Below are 25,028 nucleotides of genomic sequence, written 5' to 3' on the forward strand. Positions count from 1 at the left end.
GTTGCATTAATTAAAAAAAAGTTGCATTAATTTATAACCTCTATGTAAAGTTTTTACGCGTAATTCCAGTTAGTTAACGTACAGTGTAGTATTAGTTTCAGGTATACAGTATAGTGACTCCACACTTCCAGACATCACTCAGTGCTCATCACAAGGGTGCTCCTTAATCCCCATCACCTATTTCACCCATCTCCCTTCTGGTGACCATCAGTTTGTTTTCTATTGCTAAGAGCATGTTTCTTGGTTTGCCTCTCTCTCTCTCCTTTTTCCCCCTTTGCTCGTTTCTTTGGTTTCTTAAATGAGATTGCATTGAGCCTATGCCTAGAGCCTCTGGTCACGGTATTTCTATTTTAGTGTTAACCCTGTGCAGATCCTAGAATGACACTCACATAACAGGAGTCACCTATACTGTGAAGTAGAGACCCATCCCTGAGGCCCATCCCCATGGAAAGTGTGCCAACAGCTGCCCATGACACCTCCATCCCAGCATGTGCCTGTCAGCCTCTGAGCAGCTGGGTGGGGTCAGTGATGACTGCTAGTCAAGAGAAGGAACATCACTGGCAAATGAGGATATCCGGGGAGGGTGGAGGGCACACTCTGTATCAGAGCATTCACTGCATAACCAATTTTCTTAATTCCAGGCATGGTTCCATTTCTTTACATATCTTTTCCAGTATGATCAACTAGACACTGGAAGACTAGAAATGGAGAAGGAGGAAGGAACATAAAGTAATAACACTCCTTTGGGAAAAGTTTCATTTCTTATAAACTTAAGCATCTATCTCCCTATGATCCCGCAGTTCCACTTGTAGGTAGTTGCCTAAAATAAATCAAAACCTATGTCCTCACAAGTACTTCTGTTATAATGTTCATAGTGCCTCTGTTCATTACAACTAATCATGACAGAAAACAAATATTCATCACCAAGAGAATGATATAGTCATACGAGGAAATACTACTCAGCAACCAAAAGTAACAAAACTCTGACAGACACAAAATGGATGAATTCAAGTGTATTACAATGAATGAAAAGGTCAGACTCCTCATAAATGCATGTGGTACCATACACTCTAGAATAGATAAAAGTAATCTGTAGTTAAAGAAACCACAACAGTCATTAAGAATCAGTAAAGCCAAGTGTAATGTGTTTGAAAAGAAAATGTGATTGACAAACCCCTAACAAGAATGAGCAAGCAATAAATAGAAATATTAATCACTAATGTCAGAAATTAAGCAAGGAATAGCACAATGGTGCAATAAAGTATAAACATATAAAAATGGATAGCATAAACAACTTTACGTTAATAAACTCGACAACTTAGATGAATTTAGCAATTCACCCCTAAAACACAAACAAGAAGCAGAGGTTTTGAATAGTCCTATAGCTTAGCTACTAAACACATTTACCTATAAATAAATATTTCCTCACAAAATAATCTCCTGGCCTAGATGTCTTCACTTGTGGATTTCTCCAAACAATTTAGGAGGAAATAATACAAACTTTTTTTCCCCATAAATTAGGGAAGGAGCACACTTTTTCCAACTCATTTTATGATAACCAAAATTACCTTCATACCAAAAATGATATGGATCTTACCTAAAAGAAAATTATAGGCCAATATCTCTCATTAACAGAGAGGCAAAATCCTGAATAAAATGCTAATGAACATAACCCAATAATTTAGAAAGGATACCCACATACCTCAGTTTTCACTCCTAATCTGTCTCGTCAGCGCTGAGGTGATTACTGTTGGGGTTTCTTTAACTACAGATAACTTTTATCTATTCTAGAGTGTATGGTACTATATCATACCATATGCATTTTTTGGTGTCTGACTTTTTCATTCACTGTAATGTACTTGAATTCTTTCATCTTGTGTTGTCAGAGTTTTGTTGCTTATTTACCACCTGCATATGTTTTTAGTGAGGTGTCTGTTCGGATCTTCTGCCCATTTTTTAAATAGAGTATTTGTTCTTATTGTTGAGTTTTAAGAGTTCCTTGCATGTTTTGGATACATGTCCAATATGTGTTTTGCCAAGTATTTTCTCCCAAACTGTGACTTGTCTTTTCATTCTCCTAACAGTCTTTCCCAGAGTAGAAGTGGGATTTTTCAATTTTTTCTTTCATAGATCATGCTTTTGGTGTTGTATATAAAAGGTATTCATCAAAACCAAGGTCATCTACATTTCTCCTCTGTTAGGTTCTGATGTTTATCGTATTTCATTTTACACTTAGGACTCTGATCCAATTCGAGGTTATTTTTGCGAAAGGTGTAAGATCTATGTCCAGGTATTTTTCATTTGAATATCCTATTGTTGCAGCACTTTTTGTTGAAAAGACTATCCTTTCTCCACTGAATTGCCTTTGTTCTTTGTTAGACATCAGTTGACAATATCTCTGTGGGTCTATTTCTGGGCTCTCTATTCTATTCTTCTAATATATTTTTTCTATTATTCCAACAATAAAACACTGTCTTGGTAACTATAGCTTTATAATAAGTTTTGAAGTTGAGTAGAGTCAGTGCATTCAACTCTGTTCTTCCTCAGGATTGTGTTGGCAATTCTGGGCCTTTCACCTTTTTATATAAACACTGGTATCACTTTGTCATTATCTACAAAATAACTTACTAGAATTTTGGTTGAGATTGCATTGAATCTATAGATCGAGTTGGGAAGAATTGACATCTTAATGACACTGTTTTCCTGTGCATGAATATGAAGTTTTCTCCATTTATTTGGATTTTTTATTTCTTTCATCAGACTCAAAGTTTTTGTAGCTTTCCTCAGATAAAATGAGCACAAACTTTGTTAAGCTTACAACTAAATATTTTTTGGTGCTAATGTAGACGGTGTTGTGTTTTTAATTTAAAATCCAGGATTTCATTGCTAGTTGGAAAGCAACTATATAGTAAAGTGATCAGCTTTTCTATACTAACTTTATATCCTGTGACCTTCTATAACCACTTCTCAATAACATTATACCACATAGGAGTAGTGCAAGTATCTCACATACCTTAAACATTGCTGTCATACATTTCCCTTATTCATGAGTTAGATCACCCACTTTGTTGCTGCTCTGTACTGACAAATTCTTATCTTTGAGATCAGGTAAGAATAAGAAAACTTGAATATTTTATTTTACTTTAATTTATTTCTACTCCATGATTCTTTGTTTTTACTGTAGATTCAATTTCTGAATCATACTATTTTCCTTGTCTTCAAACATCTTCTTTTAACATTTCTTACAAGGCTTATCTTCTGCTGACAAACTCCTTCAAATTTTGTTTGTTTGAGAAAGTATTTGTTCACCTGTGAGGATAATTTCCTGGGATAAAGAATTCCAGCCTGGTGGATTTCTTTCATCAGCACATTAAATATTTTACTCTGCTGTCCTTTTGGCTTGCACGTTTTCTGAGGAGGACTCTAATATAATTCTCACTGTTAGTCCTCTGTACATTAGGTGTTTTCTCCCCTTCTGGTTTCTTTCAACATTTTGTCTTTGCCTTTGATTTTCTGCAGTTTTAATAGGATATACCTACATGTGAATTGTTTGCTCTTTATCCTACTCCTAGTTTCTGAGCTTCCTGGATCTGTGGTTGGATGTCTTTTGTTAATTTTAGAAAGTTCTCAGTTATTATTACTTCTAACAATTTACTGCTAGTTCTCGTATCCCCAGGACACAGAAGATACAACTTTTGTAATGATGACAAATTCTTACTCTGTTTAATCTCTTTTTTTTAATTTTTATTTATTTATAATAGTCTCACAGAGAGAGAGAGAGAGAGGCAGAGACACAGGCAGAGGGAGAAGCAGGCTCCATGCACCGGGAGCCCGATGTGGGATTCGATCCCGGGTCTCCAGGATCCCGCCCTGGGCCAAAGGCAGGCGCCAAACCGCTGCGCCACCCAGGGATCCCTGTTTAATCTCCTTTATTACTTTTTCACTTTGCATTTCTGATTTGAAGTTTCTAATGACATACCATTAAGCTCACTGATTCTTTCCTCAACTATGTGTACTCTTTTCCTGAGCTCATTAAAGACAGCTTTATTTTTGTTTAAATCGGTTTTCTTCTCTAACAATTCATTTTTATTCTTTCTTAGGGTTTCCACTGCTCTACTGCTGTCACTCATTGACTCTTGCATTTTGGCCACTCTTCTACTAGAGCCCTTAGCATGTTAATCATAGTTATTTTTATTTTGTTGTTGTTGTTGTTTTCTTTTTTTTTAATAATAAATTTATTTTTTATTGGTGTTCAATTTGCCAACATACAGAATAACACCCAGTGCTCATCCCGTCAAGTGCCCCCCTCAGTGCCCATCACCCATTCACCCCCACCCCCCACCCTCCTCCACTTCCACCACCCCTTGTTCATTTCCCAGAGTTAGAAGTTCTTATGCTCTGTCTCCCTTTCTGATATTTCCTACCCATTTCTTCTCCCTTCCCTTCTATCCCCTTTCACTATTATTTATATTCCCCAAATGAATGAGAACATATAATGTTTGTCCTTCTCCGATTGACTCATTTCACTCAGCATAATGCCCTCCAGTTCCATCCACATTGAAGCAAAAGGTGGGTATTTGTCATTTCTAATAGCTGAGTAATATTCCATTGTATACATAAACCACATCTTCTTTATCCATTCATAGTTATTTTTAAATCCCAGTCTGATTATTTCAACATTTCTGCCATATCTGAGTCTAGTTCTCATGTTTGTCCTGTCTCTTCATACTTTTTTTTTTGGGGGGGGGGGGTATTCTTTTGTTTGGTTTTGTTTTGTTTTAGTATTCCTTGTTATATTTCACTGGAAGCTGTACATTACAAAATGGGTGAAAAGACCTGAGGTAAACTGGTCTTCTATGTGAGGTCATATGTTTACCTGGCTAGGAGCTGGGCTGTGTTTACTGTTTAATGCAGCTGTAGGTGTGAGAGGCTAAAATAAATCTCTTGTTCTTATTGCTGTCTCATCTGTTGTCTTTGTGTTTCCCTAGAATCTCCTTCTTAAATAAGGTCCTAGACTCACAGCTATTTCTCTTAATCCCCTGTTATCATACATAAGCCCTACTGATGTGGTGGTAAGGAGTGGAGGGAGTGAAGCATTCCATAGTCCAATCATTAGGTCTCAGTCTTTCCTTGAGCCTGTGTCCCTGGGTCATGACTTTACCTTCCCTGTAACCTTGGTGAAACAGGAAGGACAGAGAGATCTGGAGCTGGCTATTTCCCTCTCCCCAGATTGGTTAGACTCTGGTGAAAATCAAACATATTTAGGCGTTAACAAAATAGTTCCCACTGAAGGTAGGCGTCTAAGGAAGAGGATGCTCTTAGTGTATTTCACAATGGTTACTCTTCCCCTTCCCCTAATTTGATAGGACTCCTAGTTCTCTGATCTTCACCCTGAGATGCTGATAAGGGTCCTAGGGACACAATTCACAAATGTGTGGGGGCCCTCCTGAGACTGACACCCTCAAGGTTGTCCACACTGAGCCTCCAAAATTTGTCATGTACCTTTAAATTCTTCTAACTTTATACTGGCTCCAACAATGGGCTTCTGCTCCAGAGTATCTGCCCCAGTACCCTGTCATTCATCGTATTTGCCCATCTTTCCAATCTGGAGAGCAATGGTTTGCCCTGTGACCTGAATTCTCTGATGGATGTAAGAAACTATGATGCTTTTCAGTTTCTTTGTGTTTTACTCTTGTTGTGAGCAACAGTGACAACTTCCAAGATCCTTACATACTGAACTGGAAAACAAAAATCCCCCTAATCATTTGGTTTTAGTTTTTTAGCATCACATATTTATTGTTCTTGCAAATATTTTCTCAACATACTGATATATTTGTGTGTTAATAAAATTTAATAAAATCAAAACTTTGATTTAGTATAAATCAAAAAACAGAAATGTCAAAAAACAAAAAGAATATAAACTTCTGTTATAATATGTATTCCCTTTTCTTTTTTTGATTTTGTTTTGGATTTTATTTATTTATTAGAGAAAGAGAGAACGAGCAGGGGAAAGAGGAAGAAGTAGACTCCCGGCTGAGCAGGGAGCCCAATCTGGGGTTCAATCTCAGGGCCCTGGGACCATGACTTGAGCCAAAGGCAGACACTTAACCAAGTGAGCCACCCAGGCACCCCTAATTAGTTGATTTTAATATAAATTACAGATACAGAGACACTACACAAAGCAAATGTGTATCTAATTTATCATGAGGTAAGTACCTTTGTCACTACCACCCAGATCAAAGGGAAAGAAAGAACATTCATAGAAACCCCAGAACCTTCTGCATTACCCCATTATAATCACAATCCTCATTTCCCCACAAGTAGCTATCTTTGCAATCATCACTTTACTACCTTTCTTTCATCAACCAAATTTGCATCACTACACACTATAGCTTAGTCTTGCCCATTTTCTAAAAATTTCATGTATTCTTTACTCCCTTTAATCTGTAAATCTTTTCACCATTCCTTTCTTTTCCTTATAATCCATTTGTTGCACTCACAAGGTGTTTTGACAGTAGTTTCCTGTAGTCTGGATTTTGGTGAGGTCACCCTTATGGTACACTAAAATATATCTTTCTGTTCTACACATATTTTCCATAGATTGGCAGCTGAATTCAGGGCACTGATAAGACTAAGCTCCACATGGAGACACATGGTATTCAAAATGGCACAAAGTAGGGTGCCTAAGGTGCTTCGTTGGTTAAGGATCTGACTTTAGCTGGGGTCATGATCTCAGGGTCATAGGACTGAGCCCCACAATGAACTCCATGCTCACCATGGAGTCAGCTTGAAGACAGTCTCTCTCCTTCTCCTCTGCTCCTCCCCCTGCTCTCTCTCTCTCTCTCTCTCTCAAATAAAAAAAAATAAGTTTATAAAATAAAAGGCTATAAGTAGTGATAAAAAGAGAATTTAAAAAGCACTAAGAGAAAAGAAAACAGTTACATATAAGGTAAGTCCCATAAGGCTATCTGCTGATTTTCAGCAGAAATTCTGCAGGCCAGAAGAGAGTGGCATGGTATGTTCAAAGTGCTGAGAGTAAATAACCTACAACCAAGAATACTGTTTCCATCAGGGCTTTGGTTCAGATAACAGAAGAAATAAAGTGTTTCTCATATTAAAAAAAAAAAGTTAAAATAATTCATGACCACTAAATCAACCCCACAATAAGTGAAAAGGGGACTCTTTCAGTGGAAAGGAAAGACCATAAGCAGGAGTAAGAAAAGTAGGAAGCACAGAAGCAAAAAAAAGTTAAGTATATCTATAAAAACCAGTCAAGGGATTCACAATATAAAAGGATATAAACTATGATACCATATACCTAAATGTTAGTGGGTAGGGAGAGGAGTAAAGGATGGGTTCAAATTTAAGCAACCACAACTTACTAGAGACTGTTATGTGCTTAGATGTTATATATAAACCAAATAGTAACCACAAATCAAAAACCAGTAATAGATATGTAAGAAATAAAGAGAAAGAAATTCAATCATATCATTAAGAAAGCCAGCAAGCCATGAGAGAAGACACAGAGAACTATAAAAATAACCATAAAACAAGTAACAAAATGGCAATAAGTACACCTGTAATAATTACTTTGAATGTAAATGGACTATAGGCTCCAATCAAAAGATAGAGTGTGACAGAATGAATATAAAAGCAAGAACCATCCATCTGCAGCCTACATGAGATTCATTTAAGGCCTAAGACACATGGAGATGGAAACTGAAGAGAAGGAAAAGCATTGCTCATGCAAAAGGGAGTGAAAAGAAAGCCACGGTAGTAATAATTATATCAAACAAGACAGACTTTAAAACAAAGATGTAACAAGAGACAAGGACATTACATTCCAACAAGAAGATGTAGCGATTATAAATATTTACGCATCCAGCAAACTTGCCCAACATAATCAGTAGTAATAAAATGATAGTAGGAGATTTTAACTCCCCACTTACATCAAAGGATAAATCATCCAAATAGAAAGTCAGTAAGGAATCAGTGGCTTCGAATGACACATTGGACCAGGTAAATCTAACAAACATATTCAGAACACTGCAATTCAAAACAGAAAAATACATATTCTTATCAAGTGCCCATAGAACAGTCTCCAGAATAGATAGATGTATTATGTTGGGAAGGTAGTCTTTTGTGCACACTATTTTGACCCCTGCTTAGCCACATAAGAATGGAAAAATATTAGCAATGGTAGTGTCAGGAAAGGGAATGGGATGGGACAATATAGGAACTGAGATGTGGGTTCAGAAGCTCACTGTAGAGCTGGAAGATAACTTGGTAAACCTGCTCCTTGTGGGGGAGGGGAATAAAGACAGAAATGTAGCTGAGGAGAAGAGAGAACAAATGCCTTTGTCAGGTTGAACAATATAAAGAAAGTGGGGAGACGTGAACTGGGGCTGCCCATGTCCTGCCCTCCCTGCACTGCTGCCCCAGCCCAGGGACACAGCAAGGTCAATTCACTCTTGTCACATCAAGTCCCAGAACCCAACCCATTGACCTCCCAAATTTGGGGCTGGCATGAAAATGGGAGTCATGTCAGATATGAAAATGCCTCTTTCCATACACTCTATCCTCAGCCTGAGAAAGTTTACCAATTAAAGATGTGCCTGAATTAACGCACATCTGGCACTGAGGTTGAGAAGCAGGCAGGATTGTGGTGAGTTCACTGTCATAACAGCCAGTAGAGGGGAAGATCTACAAGGAAGGAGTGTCCCTGCTGGATCTGCGGAAGGAACCTCAAAAAAAGGTTGGGGCCTGAGGATGGACTTGTGGTCATTCTCATATGAAACATAGGGTGATTTAAGCAGTGAGAAAATCATTAAAGCATAGGACAATATATGGGAAGATGACCCAGGACCTAGAATCAAACATGGAGTCAGCTGCCATGAAATGAATTACTGTTTTTCTGACTCAAAGACCTGAGTGTTCTGGAAAAAAAAAATCACACATACTGTGTACATTTGCACTTATCAAAATTGTATTGTGACATGTATTATAATTGCAGAAAAGTATATTATTGTACATATCTAGTCAAAAATAATAATGTGATATCCCATGTAAGAATCATCTGTTTATAAATGGGGAACTGTCAATGTCTAAAAATTCCCTTGAAGGATTTTGAAGAATTTCCCTATACATCACAAAATATGTAATGATTAAAATGACCAGTACATATTGAGTTACTGCTTTCAAATTAATCATATCCATGATGAAGAGGTCACAATTGTCCTTAGGACACAGCTAATCCCGGAGAAGTTGACAGCAGCGTTTCACAACATCTCGAAAGGCCTCCATGAATTTGTCATTCCGGAGGGTAAAGATAAGTGGATTCAGAAAAGGGGTCACCACTGAAACCAGCAGTGATGCTACTCTGTTGTAATCAGCTGCCTGGGTTTGCTTGGGTTTCACATAGAGGAACAAGCAGGTGCCATACCCAATCACGACAAAGGTGAAGTGAGACGCACACGTAGAAAAGGCTTTCCTCCGCCCAGAGGCTGAGGGGATCTTGAGGATGGTGGAGATGATGTAGGTGTAGGAGATGATTGTAGGGATCAGAGAACCAAAAAGAACAAAGACAGCCATTAGGAATAGAATAAACTCTATGAAAAGAGTATTGTTGCAGGATAGTTTGAGCAATTGCCCTCGGTCACAGAAGAAATTGTTCACCACATTGGATTTGCAGAACGTAAGCTGAAATGTGGCATACACTGGCCAGATTTCAAAAAGGAACCCAAACACCCATGACACAATGACCACCCAGATACAGGTGCGGCTGTTCATAATGACATTATACCTCAAAGGGTTACAGACAGCCACGTAACGGTCCACAGCCATTGCTCCCAGTAATGCAAACTCGGTGGTCCCCAGAGAAAGGTACAGGAAGAGCTGGGTGACACATGCAGCGAGAGATATCGTTAGCATCCCAGGGAGCAGCAACTCCCAAAGCATCACAGGCACAATAACAGATGTAACCAAGATCTCCAAGGCAGAGAGGTGACTAAGGAAGAAATACATGGGGGACTGCAGACGTTTATCAGCACACACAATCAAGATGATGACCATGTTTCCCATTAATGTCACTGAGTAGAAGAAGAAGAAGGTAGCAAAGAGAAGATGGTGTAGATCCTTGGAGCCAGGGAAGCCAAGGAGATAAAATTCAGTGGCACTAGACTGATTCCCCAACATTTAGTTCTGAGCTCTTGTTCCGTGGGAAATCTAAAGAGCAAAGGAGAGAAAACAGGCTTCTGATCTCAAAAAGATTAAGGACATTTCCAATTTGAGAAAAATATCCTACTGCTAGAATCCACAACATAATGCTCCTATTATCAATACAAGATTGGTGTTAAATGTTTTTTTTTATTTTTATTTTTTGGTGTTAAATGTTTTATGAAGAACATGTATCATATATGAAGGTAAAGGTAAATGCACATAAAGAAAAAAAAAGGTAAATGCACAGGAACATGAGAAATAGCCACCAATACCACATTCAGGGCATGAAAACCCACCCACCCCTGTCTCTACCCTTTTCTCTCAACTCACCGGCCATCCTTCCTCCAAATTTACTCTGACCTGCCACCTTGTCCTCTTTCCTGACCACAGTGTGCTTGTTTAGACCATTAACCCTGCCATCTCAAATGCCCTAAAGTGTCTTCTCTGCCCCTTATATTTGGTATGTGCTGCAAAATCCTGCTACATTTCAAGAGATATAAGCATGGTTGATCCCAAATGTAGCTAATTACACCCATACATGGTTATTTCTATGTATCTTCTAAACATAGGCTCTATTTGCATTATATTCAGGTTAAGTTCTGCCTCAATTATGCTATCAACGTTGCATTGATGTTGGAACATGGGACCTATTTAGGATATTGTCATAAGATAAGAATATTTTAAGACAAAATATGGAGTGTTTCCCTGACACCTGGAATGCTGGCTCCCTGAAGGGGATTATCCACTACTTCCTCCTTATCCTCATGATGAAAACCATCCTCCATTTCACATTTCAAGGATGTATATCCTCCAAGAGGAAAGAGACTCACCAGGTCCCTGTTAGTGAACACTAACTTGAAGTTTTTGTCTCCTCTCATCAGTAGCTGATAACATGGAGGAGGGTATTGAAAGGATTTCCTACCTCTTGCAGTGTCTACAACCTGGACCAGAAGACAAGAAAACACCTGTGATAGAGAAGCAAAATCCTCCATATCCCCTAGGTGTCAAATCTCTGTTTCCAAAAGGGAGACAAGACCTCCAAACGGGCAGCCTGTCTCTCCAACCAAACTGTCATGGGGTCAGTGCCATAGAGCAACTTGGATAATGAAAAGAGCACGTCTGCTGATCTATGACTCCCTGTTTTCTCCAGGGCCAAAGGGTAATGAAAAAGTTAGAATACACTCATAGAGATCATGAGTGTATCATTGATATACTCCAGATCCTCAGGCAGTCTGGAATCCCTCATTAACCACATCCAGTCTTTGCCCAAAGATGTCCACTCCAAAAGCTACATCCACAATTTCACTCTCTAACCTCTTTAAGACATATTTTTTCTTTTTATTGGCTCTCATCAATAGCTCAAATCATATGCTATGTTTATTTGTTTCTTAATTTATCCCCAAAATCCCACATCACAATGAAGTACCTTGAAGCAAGTTGTTTATATTACTTATATTGCCACTTGTGACAAGAACAGAGTCAGACAAAGTGTGTATACTCTAGAGATATTTTTAAATGAATATATCAATTAATAGATCAAGGAAGAAATCAATGAAGAAACAAGGAGTTTCCAACTTGGATATGTATCCCTCCATTCACTCTCCTCCTAAGCACTGCCCACTCAGCCTGCAGTCTCACTTCCCGGAGATCCCTGACATGATGGCAAGCAGATACCAGGAAGACATGAAGACAGACGATAGAGCAGGGACTTAGGTGATAGCAGAGAGTGTACGCATCACCAGCACTGGACCCCATCAACCTGCCTTTTGCTATGGAGGAAGCTCTGAGGGAGAGCCATGTACTCTGCAGCTCCCTTAATCCACTCTTCAAGCTCTAGGACTCTTGTTCTATAATGCAGCCAAGCCCCGCCCCTCCCATGATGATGCCCTTCTACTCTCTCCTTCACTGAATGGGATACCTGGCAGACACCCACCTCCAGAGAAGAGGATTGGACTGGAAAGGTCTATTGTTCTTCAGGTATCAACCCAGGCTACCCTTGGCTAGTAAAGAGACATGCTAGGGAGGCAGGGGCAGCTCCTGCTGTCTCCACTCATGGCAAAGACACCATCCACACACTGGAGCTTAGAAATAGTCCACAAGTATTGCTGAGAGGAATCTGCCTATCTCCCCCTCCTTCGTTCGCTCTGCCTCCTTCTTTCTCTACCTGACCTGTCTCCAAGGACAGTTATACACTGAGGAATAATTTGCACACTTTCAGAGACACACTAGGGATACACTTAAGGAAAAGCTGGAGAACCTTTTACTCTTCTCTCTTGAGGATAATCACATTTTAGATCCTGGAAAAGTTCTGTGTGTTGAGCAAACTTAAAAACTCCTAGTCAGGAATTTCTCAGAGTCCAGACTGCCTTCTTCTCAGCACAACCACCAAGCTGTGAACAGTCAGCCCCCTGATCTGCTCTGTGCTTTGCCCTGACTCCATGTAGCCCTACAGAGCCTAAGCTACCCCCAGGATGATGACTCCACTCATGGCTCCAAGACATACCTCAAAAGCCTAGAGCTCATTACATCTACTTCTTCATCTTCCCAAGGTTTCACGAAGCACGTTCTTCCCAGAGGATCTCTGCACAGTCTCCACCACATATCCTCTGTCCACAGTGCTGGGGGCCTGTTGAGAGGGAGAGACAAGACCTATCCCCTACTCCAAATTCACATCCCGCTAATGCCACAGCCCATACCAGGCCCTCCAACATGCATCCAGTTGTGGCTGTTCAGCCATATATTTCTCTTCTAGATCTTCAAATGCTCTCAGCTCACCTCCCTGTGCCACTAAATTGAGGGGTGAAAGTGAAGAAACAAAATTCAGAAGCAACAACAAAATACTACGTGAAAGTAAGCACAGCTGAGCTACTGGGCAACACAGCAAAATCACTTTTAAAATATTGACTCTTACAACTTGAGAACCAACCATCATTTTTCGTAAAATAATCAGATCACAATTTCAAAACAAATGGAGGGATATAAGGTAAAGTGTAAATTTCCCTCTCCCCAGCTGTTTGATTTTCCTGATCCATCTGCTAGAGATAAATATTACTATAAGTTATTATTAGAGTTTTCTAGTGTATTCATACAGACATATTCTGTGTGTTTTTAAGAATATCCATATGTACGATTTTTAAGTAAATAATATTTTAGTAAATATATTATCCAGCTACCTTCTTCTGATATACATCTATGTGTGTGTATTTATGCTTGTATGTGTATTAAACTTTCTATATTAACAATGATATGTGAATCACATTTTACATGATTGCTTAATATTCAATTATGAAATCACTAATTATTTTCTAATAAACATGCTGATAAATGTTTTCCAATTCTTCTATCTATATTGCTGCTGCAATAAATATTCTCATGTCTGAAAAGTTATACAACTTTTTTTTTTAAGTTACATTTATTTATTTGAGAGAGAAAAAGAGAGCATGAGAGGGAGGGGCAAAGGGAGAGAGGATCTCAAGCCGACTCTACACTGAGAACAGAGCCAGACTTGGGGCTCAATCTCTAGACCAGGACATCATGACCTGAGCTGAAACCAAGAGTCGTTGCTGAACCAACTGTACCACTCAGGGGCCCCCATAACTTTTCAATTATATAACGTTTAGCGGATATCAAATCACTCTCAAAAAGTTGCATTAATTAAAAAAAAGTTGCATTAATTTATAACCTCTATGTAAAGTTTTTACGCGTAATTCCAGTTAGTTAACGTACAGTGTAGTATTAGTTTCAGGTATACAGTATAGTGACTCCACACTTCCAGACATCACTCAGTGCTCATCACAAGGGTGCTCCTTAATCCCCATCACCTATTTCACCCATCTCCCTTCTGGTGACCATCAGTTTGTTTTCTATTGCTAAGAGCATGTTTCTTGGTTTGCCTCTCTCTCTCTCCTTTTTCCCCCTTTGCTCGTTTCTTTGGTTTCTTAAATGAGATTGCATTGAGCCTATGCCTAGAGCCTCTGGTCACGGTATTTCTATTTTAGTGTTAACCCTGTGCAGATCCTAGAATGACACTCACATAACAGGAGTCACCTATACTGTGAAGTAGAGACCCATCCCTGAGGCCCATCCCCATGGAAAGTGTGCCAACAGCTGCCCAGTGACACCTCCATCCCAGCATGTGCCTGTCAGCCTCTGAGCAGCTGGGTGGGGTCAGTGATGACTGCTAGTCAAGAGAAGGAACATCACTGGCAAATGAGGATATCCGGGGAGGGTGGAGGGCACACTCTGTATCAGAGCATTCACTGCATAACCAATTTTCTTAATTCCAGGCATGGTTCCATTTCTTTACATATCTTTTCCAGTATGATCAACTAGACACTGGAAGACTAGAAATGGAGAAGGAGGAAGGAACATAAAGTAATAACACTCCTTTGGGAAAAGTTTCATTTCTTATAAACTTAAGCATCTATCTCCCTATGATCCCGCAGTTCCACTTGTAGGTAGTTGCCTAAAATAAATCAAAACCTATGTCCTCACAAGTACTTCTGTTATAATGTTCATAGTGCCTATGTTCATTACAACTAATCATGACAGAAAACAAATATTCATCACCAAGAGAATGATATAGTCATACGAGGAAATACTACTCAGCAACCAAAAGTAACAAAACTCTGACAGACACAAAAATGGATGAATTCAAGTGTATTACAATGAATGAAAAGGTCAGACCCCTCAAAAATGCATGTGGTACCATACACTCTAGAATAGATAAAAGTAATCTGTAAAGAAACCACGGCAGTGATTGCTTCGGTGCTGAAGAGAAAGATTAGGAGTCTGTTCTGAGGTATATGGGCTATCCTTTATAAATTATTAGATTATATTCATTAGCTTTTTATTCAGGATTTTAGCCTCTCTGTTAATGAGAGCTATTGGTCTATAATTTTCTTTTAGGTAAGATCTGTATCAGATTTTGGCATCAGGGTAATTTTGGTTATCATGGAATGAGTTGGAAAGTATGTCCTCCTTTCCTAATTTACAGGGAAAAATGTTTATATTATTTCCTCCTAAATTGTTTGCTAAATCCATCACCGAGGACATCTAGGCCAGGAGTTTGCTTTGTAATGAAGTATTTATTTACAGGTCAGATGTCTTTTTTAAAGATTTTATTTATTTATGACACACACATGCAGAGAGAGAGAGGCAGAGACACAGGCAGAGGGAGAAGCAGGCTCCATGCAGGAGCCCGACGTGGGACTTGATCCCAGGTCTCCAGGATCACGCCCTGGGCTAAAGACAGCGCTAAACCGCTGAGCCACCCGGGCTGCCCTAGGTAAGATGTCTTTACTAGCTATAGGACTATTCAAAACCTCCCCTTCAGTTTGTGTTTTCCGGGTGAATTGCTTTGTTCATCTAAGTTGTCAAGTTTATTAACATAAAGTTGTTTATGCTATCCATTTTTATATGTTTATAGTTTATTGCACTAATGTGATATCCCTTGTTCTCATTTCTGACATTGGTGATTTGTATCTCTATTTTCTTCCTTGCTCATTTTAGCTAGGGATTTGTCAATCATATTCTTTTCCAAGACATACATTTGGCTTTATTGATTCTTCTCTATTGCTATCTGGTTTATAGTTAATGTTCTCAAAGCATTCTCCCTATGTGTGTCTCTTCATATGGTGTTCTTTTATAAGGACACCAGTCAGTGGGATTATGGACTCACCCCACTCCAGAATGACCTCATCTTCAAGAATTATATCTGCAATGACTCGTTTCCAATCAAGTTCATATTCTGATGTACTGAGAGGTTAGAACTTAAACATACAAATTTTGATGGATATAATTCAATCTATACCAGATGTCTTTGATGCTTCCAATTTTTGGCAATTATGAATGCAGCTACAAAAAGCATTTGTGTGCAAGATTATGTGTGGACATAAGATTTCATCTCATTTGTGTATACACTAAGGAAGATAATTACTAGGTTCTATTGTAAGAATATATACTTAACTTGTAAGAAATTAACAAATTTCTTTCACGTGCTGGTACCATTTTGCATTCCCATCAGCAATGAATGAGAGTTCTTCTTGCTCCACATCCTCACCAATATTTGGTATTTAGATTTTAGCCTTTCTACTAGGTGTAGGACATTATTGCATTGTTGTGTTAATTTACCATTTCCTGATGACATACAATGTCCATCATCTTTTTTATATGCTTATTTATCACCTGCATAGGTTTTCCTGAGGCCTCAGTCCCTATCTTTTGCCCCCTTTTCAATTGAGTTATTTGCTCTTATTGTTGATTTTAAGGAGTTGTTTAGGATACATGTCGAATATTTCACATGTATTTTGCCAAGATTTTCTGCCAAACTTTGGCTTGTCTTTTCATTCTCCTAACAGTCTTTCTCAAAGCAGAAGTGCAACTTTTCCATTGTTCCTTTCATAGATCATGTTTTTGGTATTGTATCTAAAAAGTATTCATCAAACCCAAGGTCATCTACATTTCTCCTCTGTTAAGTTCTGATGTTTTGTAGTATTGCATTTTACAATTATGTCTCTGATCCAATTTGAGGTTATTTATGGGAAAGGTTTAACATCTGTGTCCAGAATTTTTGCATGTGAATGTCCAATTGTTGCAGCACTTTTTGTTGAAAAGACTATCCTTTCTCCACTGAATTGCCTTTGTTCTTTGTTAGACATCAGTTGACAATATCTCTGTGGGTCTATTTCTGGACTTTCTATTCTATCTGCTAATATATTTTTCTATTATTCCAACAATAAAACACTGTCTTGGTAACTATAGCTTTATAATAAGTTTTGAAATTGAATAGAGTCAGTGCATTCAACTCTGTTCTTCCTCAGGATTGTGTTGGCAATTCTGGGCCTTTCGCCTTTCCATATAAACACTGGTATCACTTTATCATTACCTACAAAATAACTTACTGGAATTTTGGTTGAGATTGCATTGAATCTATAGATCAAGTTGGGAAGAATTGACATCTTAATGACACTGTTTCCTGTGCATGAAAATAGGATTTTCTCCATTTATTTAGATCTTTTATTTCTTTCATCAGACTCTTGAAGTTTTTGTAGCTTTCCTCAGATAAAATATACATAAATTTTGTTAGATTTATACCTAAATATCTTTTGGTGCTAATGTAGACGGTGTTGTGTTTTTAATTTAAAATCCAATTTTCATTGCTGGCATATAGGAAAGCAACTATATAGTAAAGTGATAAACTTTTCTATACTAACTTTATATCCTGTGACCTTGCTATAGTCAATTTTCAATAATATTATATCACCTGGGGTAGTGCAAGTATCATAACAAATGTCCCCAGCACCTCTCTCACATATCTTAAACATTGCTGTCATACATTTCACTTATTCATAAGCTAGATCACCCACTTTGTTGCTGCTCTGTACTGACAAATTCTTATCTTTGAGATCAGGTAAGAATAAGAAAACTTGAATATTTTATTTTACTTTAATTTATTTCTACTTTATGATTCTTTGTTTTTACTGTAGATTCAATTTCTGAATCATATTATTTTCCTTGTCTTCAAACATCTTCTTTTAACATTTCTTACAAGGCTGATCTCCTGCTGACAAACTCCTTCAAATTTTGTTTGTTTGAGAAAGTATTTGTTCACCTGTGAGGATAATTTCCTGGGATAAAGAATTCCAGCCTGGTGGATTTCTTTCATCAGCACATTAAATATTTTACTCTGCTGTCCTTTTGGCTTGCACGTTTTCTGAGGAGGACTGTAATATAATTCTCACTGTTAGTCCTCTGTACATTAGGTGTTTTCTCCCCTTCTGGTTTCTTTCAACATTTTGTCTTTGCCTTTGATTTTCTGCAGTTTTAATAGGATATACCTACATGTGAATTGTTTGCTCTTTATCCTGCTCCTAGTTTCTGAGCTTCCTGGATCTGTGGTTGGATGTCTTTTGTTAATTTTAGAAAGTTCTCAGTTATTATTACTTCTAACAATTTACTGCTAGTTCTCGTATCCCCAGGACACAGAAGATACAACTTTTGTAATGATGCCAAATTCTTAGATACTCTGTTTAATCTCTTTTATTACTTTTTCACTTTGCTTTTCTGATTTGAAGTTTCTAATGACATACCATTAAGCTCACTGATTCTTTCCTCAACTATGTGTACTCTTTTCCTGAGCTCATTAAAGACAGCTTTATTTTTGTTTAAATCGGTTTTCTTCTCTAACAATTCATTTTTATTCTTTCTTAGGGTTTCCACTGCTCTACTGCTGTCACTCATTGACTCTTGCATTTTGGCCACTCTTCTACTAGAGCCCTTAGCGTGTTAACCATAGTTATTTTTAAATCCCAGTCTGATTATTTCAACATTTCTGCCATATCTGAGTCTAGTTCTCATGTTTGTCCTGTCTCTTCATACTTTTTTTTTGGGGGGGGGGGGGTATTCTTTTGTTTGGTTTTGTTTTGTTTTAGTATTCCTTGTTATATTTCACTGGAAGCTGTACATTACAAAATGGGTGAAAAGACCTGAGGTAAACTGGTCTTCTATGTGAGGTCATATGTTTACCTGGCTAGGAGCTGGGCTGTGTTTACTGTTTAATGCAGCTGTAGGTGTGAGAGGCTAAAATAAATCTCTTGTTCTTATTGCTGTCTCATCTGTTGTCTTTGTGTTTCCCTAGAATCTCCTTCTTAAATAAGGTCCTAGACTCACAGCTATTTCTCTTAATCCCCTGTTATCATACATAAGCCCTACTGATGTGGTGGTAAGGAGTGGAGGGAGTGAAGCATTCCATAGTCCAATCATTAGGTCTCAGTCTTTCCTTGAGCCTGTGTCCCTGGGTCATGACTTTACCTTCCCTGTAACCTTGGTGAAACAGGAAGGACAGAGAGATCTGGAGCTGGCTATTTCCCTCTCCCCAGATTGGTTAGACTCTGGTGAAAATCAAACATATTTAGGCGTTAACAAAATAGTTCCCACTGAAGGTAGGCGTCTAAGGAAGAGGATGCTCTTAGTGTATTTCACAATGGTTACTCTTCCCCTTCCCCTAATTTGATAGGACTCCTAGTTCTCTGATCTTCACCCTGAGATGCTGATAAGGGTCCTAGGGACACAATTCACAAATGTGTGGGGGCCCTCCTGAGACTGACACCCTCAAGGTTGTCCACACTGAGCCTCCAAAATTTGTCATGTACCTTTAAATTCTTCTAACTTTATACTGGCTCCAACAATGGGCTTCTGCTCCAGAGTATCTGCCCCAGTACCCTGTCATTCATCGTATTTGCCCATCTTTCCAATCTGGAGAGCAATGGTTTGCCCTGTGACCTGAATTCTCTGATGGATGTAAGAAACTATGATGCTTTTCAGTTTCTTTGTGTTTTACTCTTGTTGTGAGCAACAGTGACAACTTCCAAGATCCTTACATACTGAACTGGAAAACAAAAATCCCCCTAATCATTTGGTTTTAGTTTTTTAGCATCACATATTTATTGTTCTTGCAAATATTTTCTCAACATACTGATATATTTGTGTGTTAATAAAATTTAATAAAATCAAAACTTTGATTTAGTATAAATCAAAAAACAGAAATGTCAAAAAACAAAAAGAATATAAACTTCTGTTATAATATGTATTCCCTTTTCTTTTTTTGATTTTGTTTTGGATTTTATTTATTTATTAGAGAAAGAGAGAACGAGCAGGGGAAAGAGGAAGAAGTAGACTCCCGGCTGAGCAGGGAGCCCAATCTGGGGTTCAATCCCAGGGCCCTGGGACCATGACTTGAGCCAAAGGCAGACACTTAACCAAGTGAGCCACCCAGGCACCCCTAATTAGTTGATTTTAATATAAATTACAGATACAGAAACACTACACAAAGCAAATGTGTATCTAATTTATCATGAGGTAAGTACCTTTGTCACTACCACCCAGATCAAAGGGAAAGAAAGAACATTCATAGAAACCCCAGAACCTTCTGCATTACCCCATTATAATCACAATCCTCATTTCCCCACAAGTAACTATCTTTGCAATCATCACTTTACTACCTTTCTTTCATCAACCAAATTTGCATCACCACACACTATAGCTTAGTCTTGCCCATTTTCTAAAAATTTCATGTATTCTTTACTCCCTTTAATCTGTAAATCTTTTCACCATTCCTTTCTTTTCCTTATAATCCATTTGTTGCACTCACAAGGTGTTTTGACAGTAGTTTCCTGTAGTCTGGATTTTGGTGATGTCACCCTTATGGTACACTAAAATATATCTTTCTGTTTTGCACATATTTTCCGTAGATTGGCAGCTGAATTCAGCACTGATAAGACTAAGCTCCACAGGGAGACACATGGTATTCAAAATGGCACAAAGTAGGGTGCCTAAGGTGCTCCGTTGGTTAAGGATCTGACTTTAGCTGGGGTCATGATCTCAGGGTCATAGGACTGAGCCCCACAATGAGCTCCATGCTCACCAGGGAGTCAGCTTGAAGACAGTCTCTCTCCTCCTCTGCTCCTCCCTCTCCTCTCTCTCTCTCTCTCTCTGTCTCTCTCAAATAAATAAATATATTAAATAAAATAAAATGGGAAAAGTAGTGATAAGGAGAAAATTTTAAAAGTACTAAGAGAAAAGAAAACCATTACTTATAAGGAAAGCCCTGTTAAGACTACCTGCTGATTTTTCAGCCGAAATTCTGCAGGCCAGATATGTTCAAAGTTGTTAAAGTAAAAAACCTACAACCAAGAATACTGTATCCAGCAGGGCTTTGGTACAGAATAACAGGAGTTGTAAAGAGTTTCTCAAATTAAAAAAAAATTTAAGACTTTATTTGTTCATGAGAGACACAGAGAGAGAGAGAGAGAGAGGCAGAGACAGAGGCAGAGGGAGAAGCAGACTCCATGCAGGGAGCCTGATGTGGGACTCGAACCTGGAACTCCAGGATCATGCCCTGGGCCGAAGGTGGTGCTAAACCCCTGGGCCACTGTCACTGCCCCCCCCCCCACAAAAACGTTAAAGGAATTCATGACCACTAAATCATTCACAATAAATGAAAAGGGGACTCTTCGAGTAGAAAGGAAAGACCATAAGCAGGAGTAAGAAATGTAAGAAGCACAAAGCAAAAAAAAAAATTAAGTATATCTATAAAAATCAGTCAAGGGATTCACAAAATAAAAGGATGTAAAGTATGATATCATATACCTAAATGTTAGGGGGTGGGGAGAGGAGTAAAGAATGGGTTCAAATTTAAGCAACCACAACTTACTAGAGACTGTTATGTGCTTAGATGTTATATATAAACCAAATAGTAACCACAAATCAAAAACCAGTAATATGTAAGAAATAAAGAGAAAGAAATTCAATCATATTAAAGAGAGCCAGCAAGCCATGAGAGAAGAAAGACACAGAGAACTATAAAAATAACCATAAAACAAGTAACAAAATGACAATAAGTACACCTGTAAATAATTACCTTGAATGTAAATGATAACGTCTCCAAAAGACATATGTGATGGAATGAATATAAAAGTGAGACCCACCCATCTGCTGCCTACATGAGATTCATTTAAGGCCTAAGACACATGCGGATGGAAAAGCATTGCTCATGCAAAAGAAAAGAAAGCCAGGGTAGTGATAATTATATCAGACAAGATAGACTTTAAAACAAAGATGTAACAAGAGACAAGGACATTATATTCCAACAAGAAGATGTAGCAATTTTAAATATTTATGCATTAAACATAGGAGCATCCACATCATAAAACAGCTCTTAATAAACATGCAGGACATAATTAATAGTGACACAATAAGACTAGGTGACTTTAATACCCCACTTACATCAATGGATAAATCATTCAGAAAGTCAACAAGGAAATAGTGGCTTTGAATGACACATTGGACCAGGTAAATCTAACAGATATATTCAGAACACTCCATCTTAAAAGAGCAGAATACATATTCTTTTCAAGTGCCCATAGAACAGTCACCAGCATACATAGATATATTATCTTGGGAAAGTAGTCTCATGTGCATAGTTTTTTGACCCCTGCTTAGCCACATTAGAATGGCATAAATATTAAAATGGTGGTGTGTCAGGAAAGGGGCTGAGATGGGACAATATAGGAACTGAGATGTGGGTTAAGCTCACTGTAGAGCAGGACAGAAATATAGCTGAGGGAGAAGGGAGATAGAATGCCCTTTGTCAGGTTGAACAATGTAAAGAAAGCAGGGAGAAGAAACCAGGGGCTTCCCCATTTGCCTTCCTTGCACTCCTGCCTCAGCCCAGGGACACAGCAAGTTCAGCTCCCTCTTGTCACTTCAGGTCCCAGAACTCAGCCCATTGATCTCACACATTTGGGACTGGCATGATAATATGAGTCATAGCAGAGAAGAAAATGCCTGTGTCCAAGACTTTCCCTCCTCACCCTGAAAAAGTCCACCAATTAGAGATGTGCCTGAATTAACACACATCTGGCCCTGAGGATGGGAAGGAGGCAGGATTGTGGAGTGAGTTCACTCTCACAACTGCCAGTCCTATCCCCAGGTTCCTGTTGGACCTGGGAGCAGGAACCTCAAGAAAAGGTTGAGGCCTAAGGCTGGACTTGGGGTCACTCAGAACAAATAGAGAAAATCGTGGAAACACAGGACAACATACGGAAAGGTGACCCAGCACCTAAAATCCAACATAGAGTCAGTTGCCACTGAATGAGTTATAGTCTTTCTTGTTTGCCCAAAGAGCTTAATGTACTAAAAAATATCGGGATCCCTGGGTGGCGCAGCGGTTTAGCGCCTGCCTTTGGCCTAGGGTGCGATCCTGGAGACCCGGGATCGAATCCCACATCGGGCTCCCGGTGCATGGAGCCTGTTTCTCCCTCTGCCTGTGTCTCTGCCTCTCTCGCTCTCTCTGTGTGACTATCATAAATAAAAATATCACATACATTTTGTACATTTACATTGTAAGATGTATTATATTTACAGAAAAGTATATAAATGTATATATCCAGTTAAAATATACTAATGAGATCTCCCATGTAGGAACCATCTGATTATAAATTGGAACACCTTCAGTGTGTTAAAACGCCCTTGAAGCATTTTGTAGAGTTCCTCTGTGCATCACAAACCACTTGGTGTTGAAAATGATTATTTCAGATTGAATTAGTGCTTTCACATTACTCAGGTCCATGATGATGAGTCCATGACTGTCCATAGGACACAGCTAACCCTTGTGGAGATGATAGCAGCGTTTCATGACATCTCGAAAGGCCTCAATAAATTTGTCATTACGGAGAGTGAAGATAAATGGGTTCAGAAAAGGGGTCACCACTAAAACCATCAGTGATGCTACCCTATTATACTCTGCTGCCTGTGTTTGCTTGGGTTTCACATAGAGGAACAAGCAGGTGCCATACCCGATCACGACAAAGGTGAAGTGGGACGCACACGTAGAAAAGGCTTTCCTCCGCCCAGAGGCTGAGGGAATCTTGAGGATGGTGGAAATGATGTAGGTGTAGGAGATGATTGTAGGGATCAAAGAACCAACAATAATGAACACAGCCATTAAAAAAAGGATAAACTCTGTGAAAAGGCTGTCATCACAGGATAATTTGAGCAGTTGCCCTCGGTCACATAAAAAATGGTCTAATACATTTGATTTGCAGAAGGTAAGCTGAAATGTGGCATACACTGGCCAAATTTGAAATAGGAACCCAAACACCCATGACACAATGACCACCCAGATGCAGGTGTGGCTGTTCATAACGATGTTGTACCTCAAGGGGTTACAGACAGCCACGTAACGGTCCACAGCCATTGCTCCAATTAATACCAACTCCGATGTACCCAAAGAAAGGTACAAATATAATTGTGCACTGCAGGCTGGCAAAGATATTGCCTGCATCTCAGGAAGCAGCAGCCCCCAGAGCATCAAGGGGACGGCAACTGATGTAATCAGGATCTCTAGGACAGAGAGGTGGCCAAGGAAAAAATACATGGGGGACTGCAGACGTTTATCAACACAGACAATCACGATGATGAGCATATTTCCCATGACTGTCACTGAGTAGAGAAAGAAGAAAGTGGCAAAAAGAATATTGTGTTGTTCTTTGGAGCCATGGAAGCCAAGTAGATAAAATTCAACAGCACTAGAATAATTCTTCAACATTTAGTCCTGCGTCTTGTCTTTTATGAAATCTAAAAAACAAAGGGGAGTTCACATGCTTCTAAATTCAAAGGACTAAGTTTATTCTCAGGCAGAGGAAATATCATCTCTGCTCGTAGGCTCCACATCATGACAAGTGGATTCATCTTCTACTATTCTCTGTACAAGGTTGATGTTAAATGTCTTATGAAGAAAATACATATGAAAATACACACACACACATATATATATGAAGATGAGCAATAATTACCAATACCACATCCTAGGCAGGAAAACCTACCCACTCACCCCTGCATGCACCCTAATCTTTCTACTCACTGGCCCTTCTGCCTCCAACTCTGCTCTGACCTGCCACCCTGTCCACTTCCTGATCACAATGTGCTCGTTTATACCACCAACCTTTCCCTATTGAATGCCCTAAACTATCTTTTCTGCCTCTTACCTCCATACCCTACAAAATCCTGAGAATCCCACCCAGATATGGTTACTTCTTTCCTTCCTCTCCTCTGAATGTGGGCTCCATTTGCCTTAGTTCACTTGAAGTTCTCACTTCAGTTATCTTAATCATCATTTCAGCCTGTCACTAGAGCCAGTTGGTAGGGAGGTGGGATCTACCTGAAAATTGTCATAAAATCAGATCTATATTGAGACAAAGTATTGAGTCTTTCCCTGTCTTCTGGGGAGTTGGCTCCCTGGAGTGGAGTAT

At 38.9% G+C, this 25,028-nt stretch overlaps 2 protein-coding genes across 2 annotated transcripts; both read right to left on the reverse strand.

Moving 5' to 3' along the window:
• Positions 1-9,249: 9,249 nt before the first annotated feature.
• OR9A4C (olfactory receptor family 9 subfamily A member 4C) lies at positions 9,250-10,194 on the reverse strand. The gene has a single exon (NM_001389135.1). The coding sequence runs from the start codon at positions 10,192-10,194 to the stop codon at positions 9,250-9,252; it is 945 nt and encodes a 314-aa protein (NP_001376064.1).
• Positions 10,195-23,380: 13,186 nt separating this feature from the next.
• Positions 23,381-24,325, reverse strand: OR9A7 (olfactory receptor family 9 subfamily A member 7). The gene is given in 1 exon segment (NM_001388571.1): positions 23,381-24,325. A coding segment is annotated over 1 exon segment (945 nt).
• Positions 24,326-25,028: the final 703 nt, after the last annotated feature.

The sequence above is a fragment of the Canis lupus genome, chromosome 16, assembly GCF_011100685.1.
Source record: "Canis lupus familiaris isolate Mischka breed German Shepherd chromosome 16, alternate assembly UU_Cfam_GSD_1.0, whole genome shotgun sequence".
In the NCBI taxonomy this organism is placed as follows: domain Eukaryota; kingdom Metazoa; phylum Chordata; class Mammalia; order Carnivora; family Canidae; genus Canis; species Canis lupus.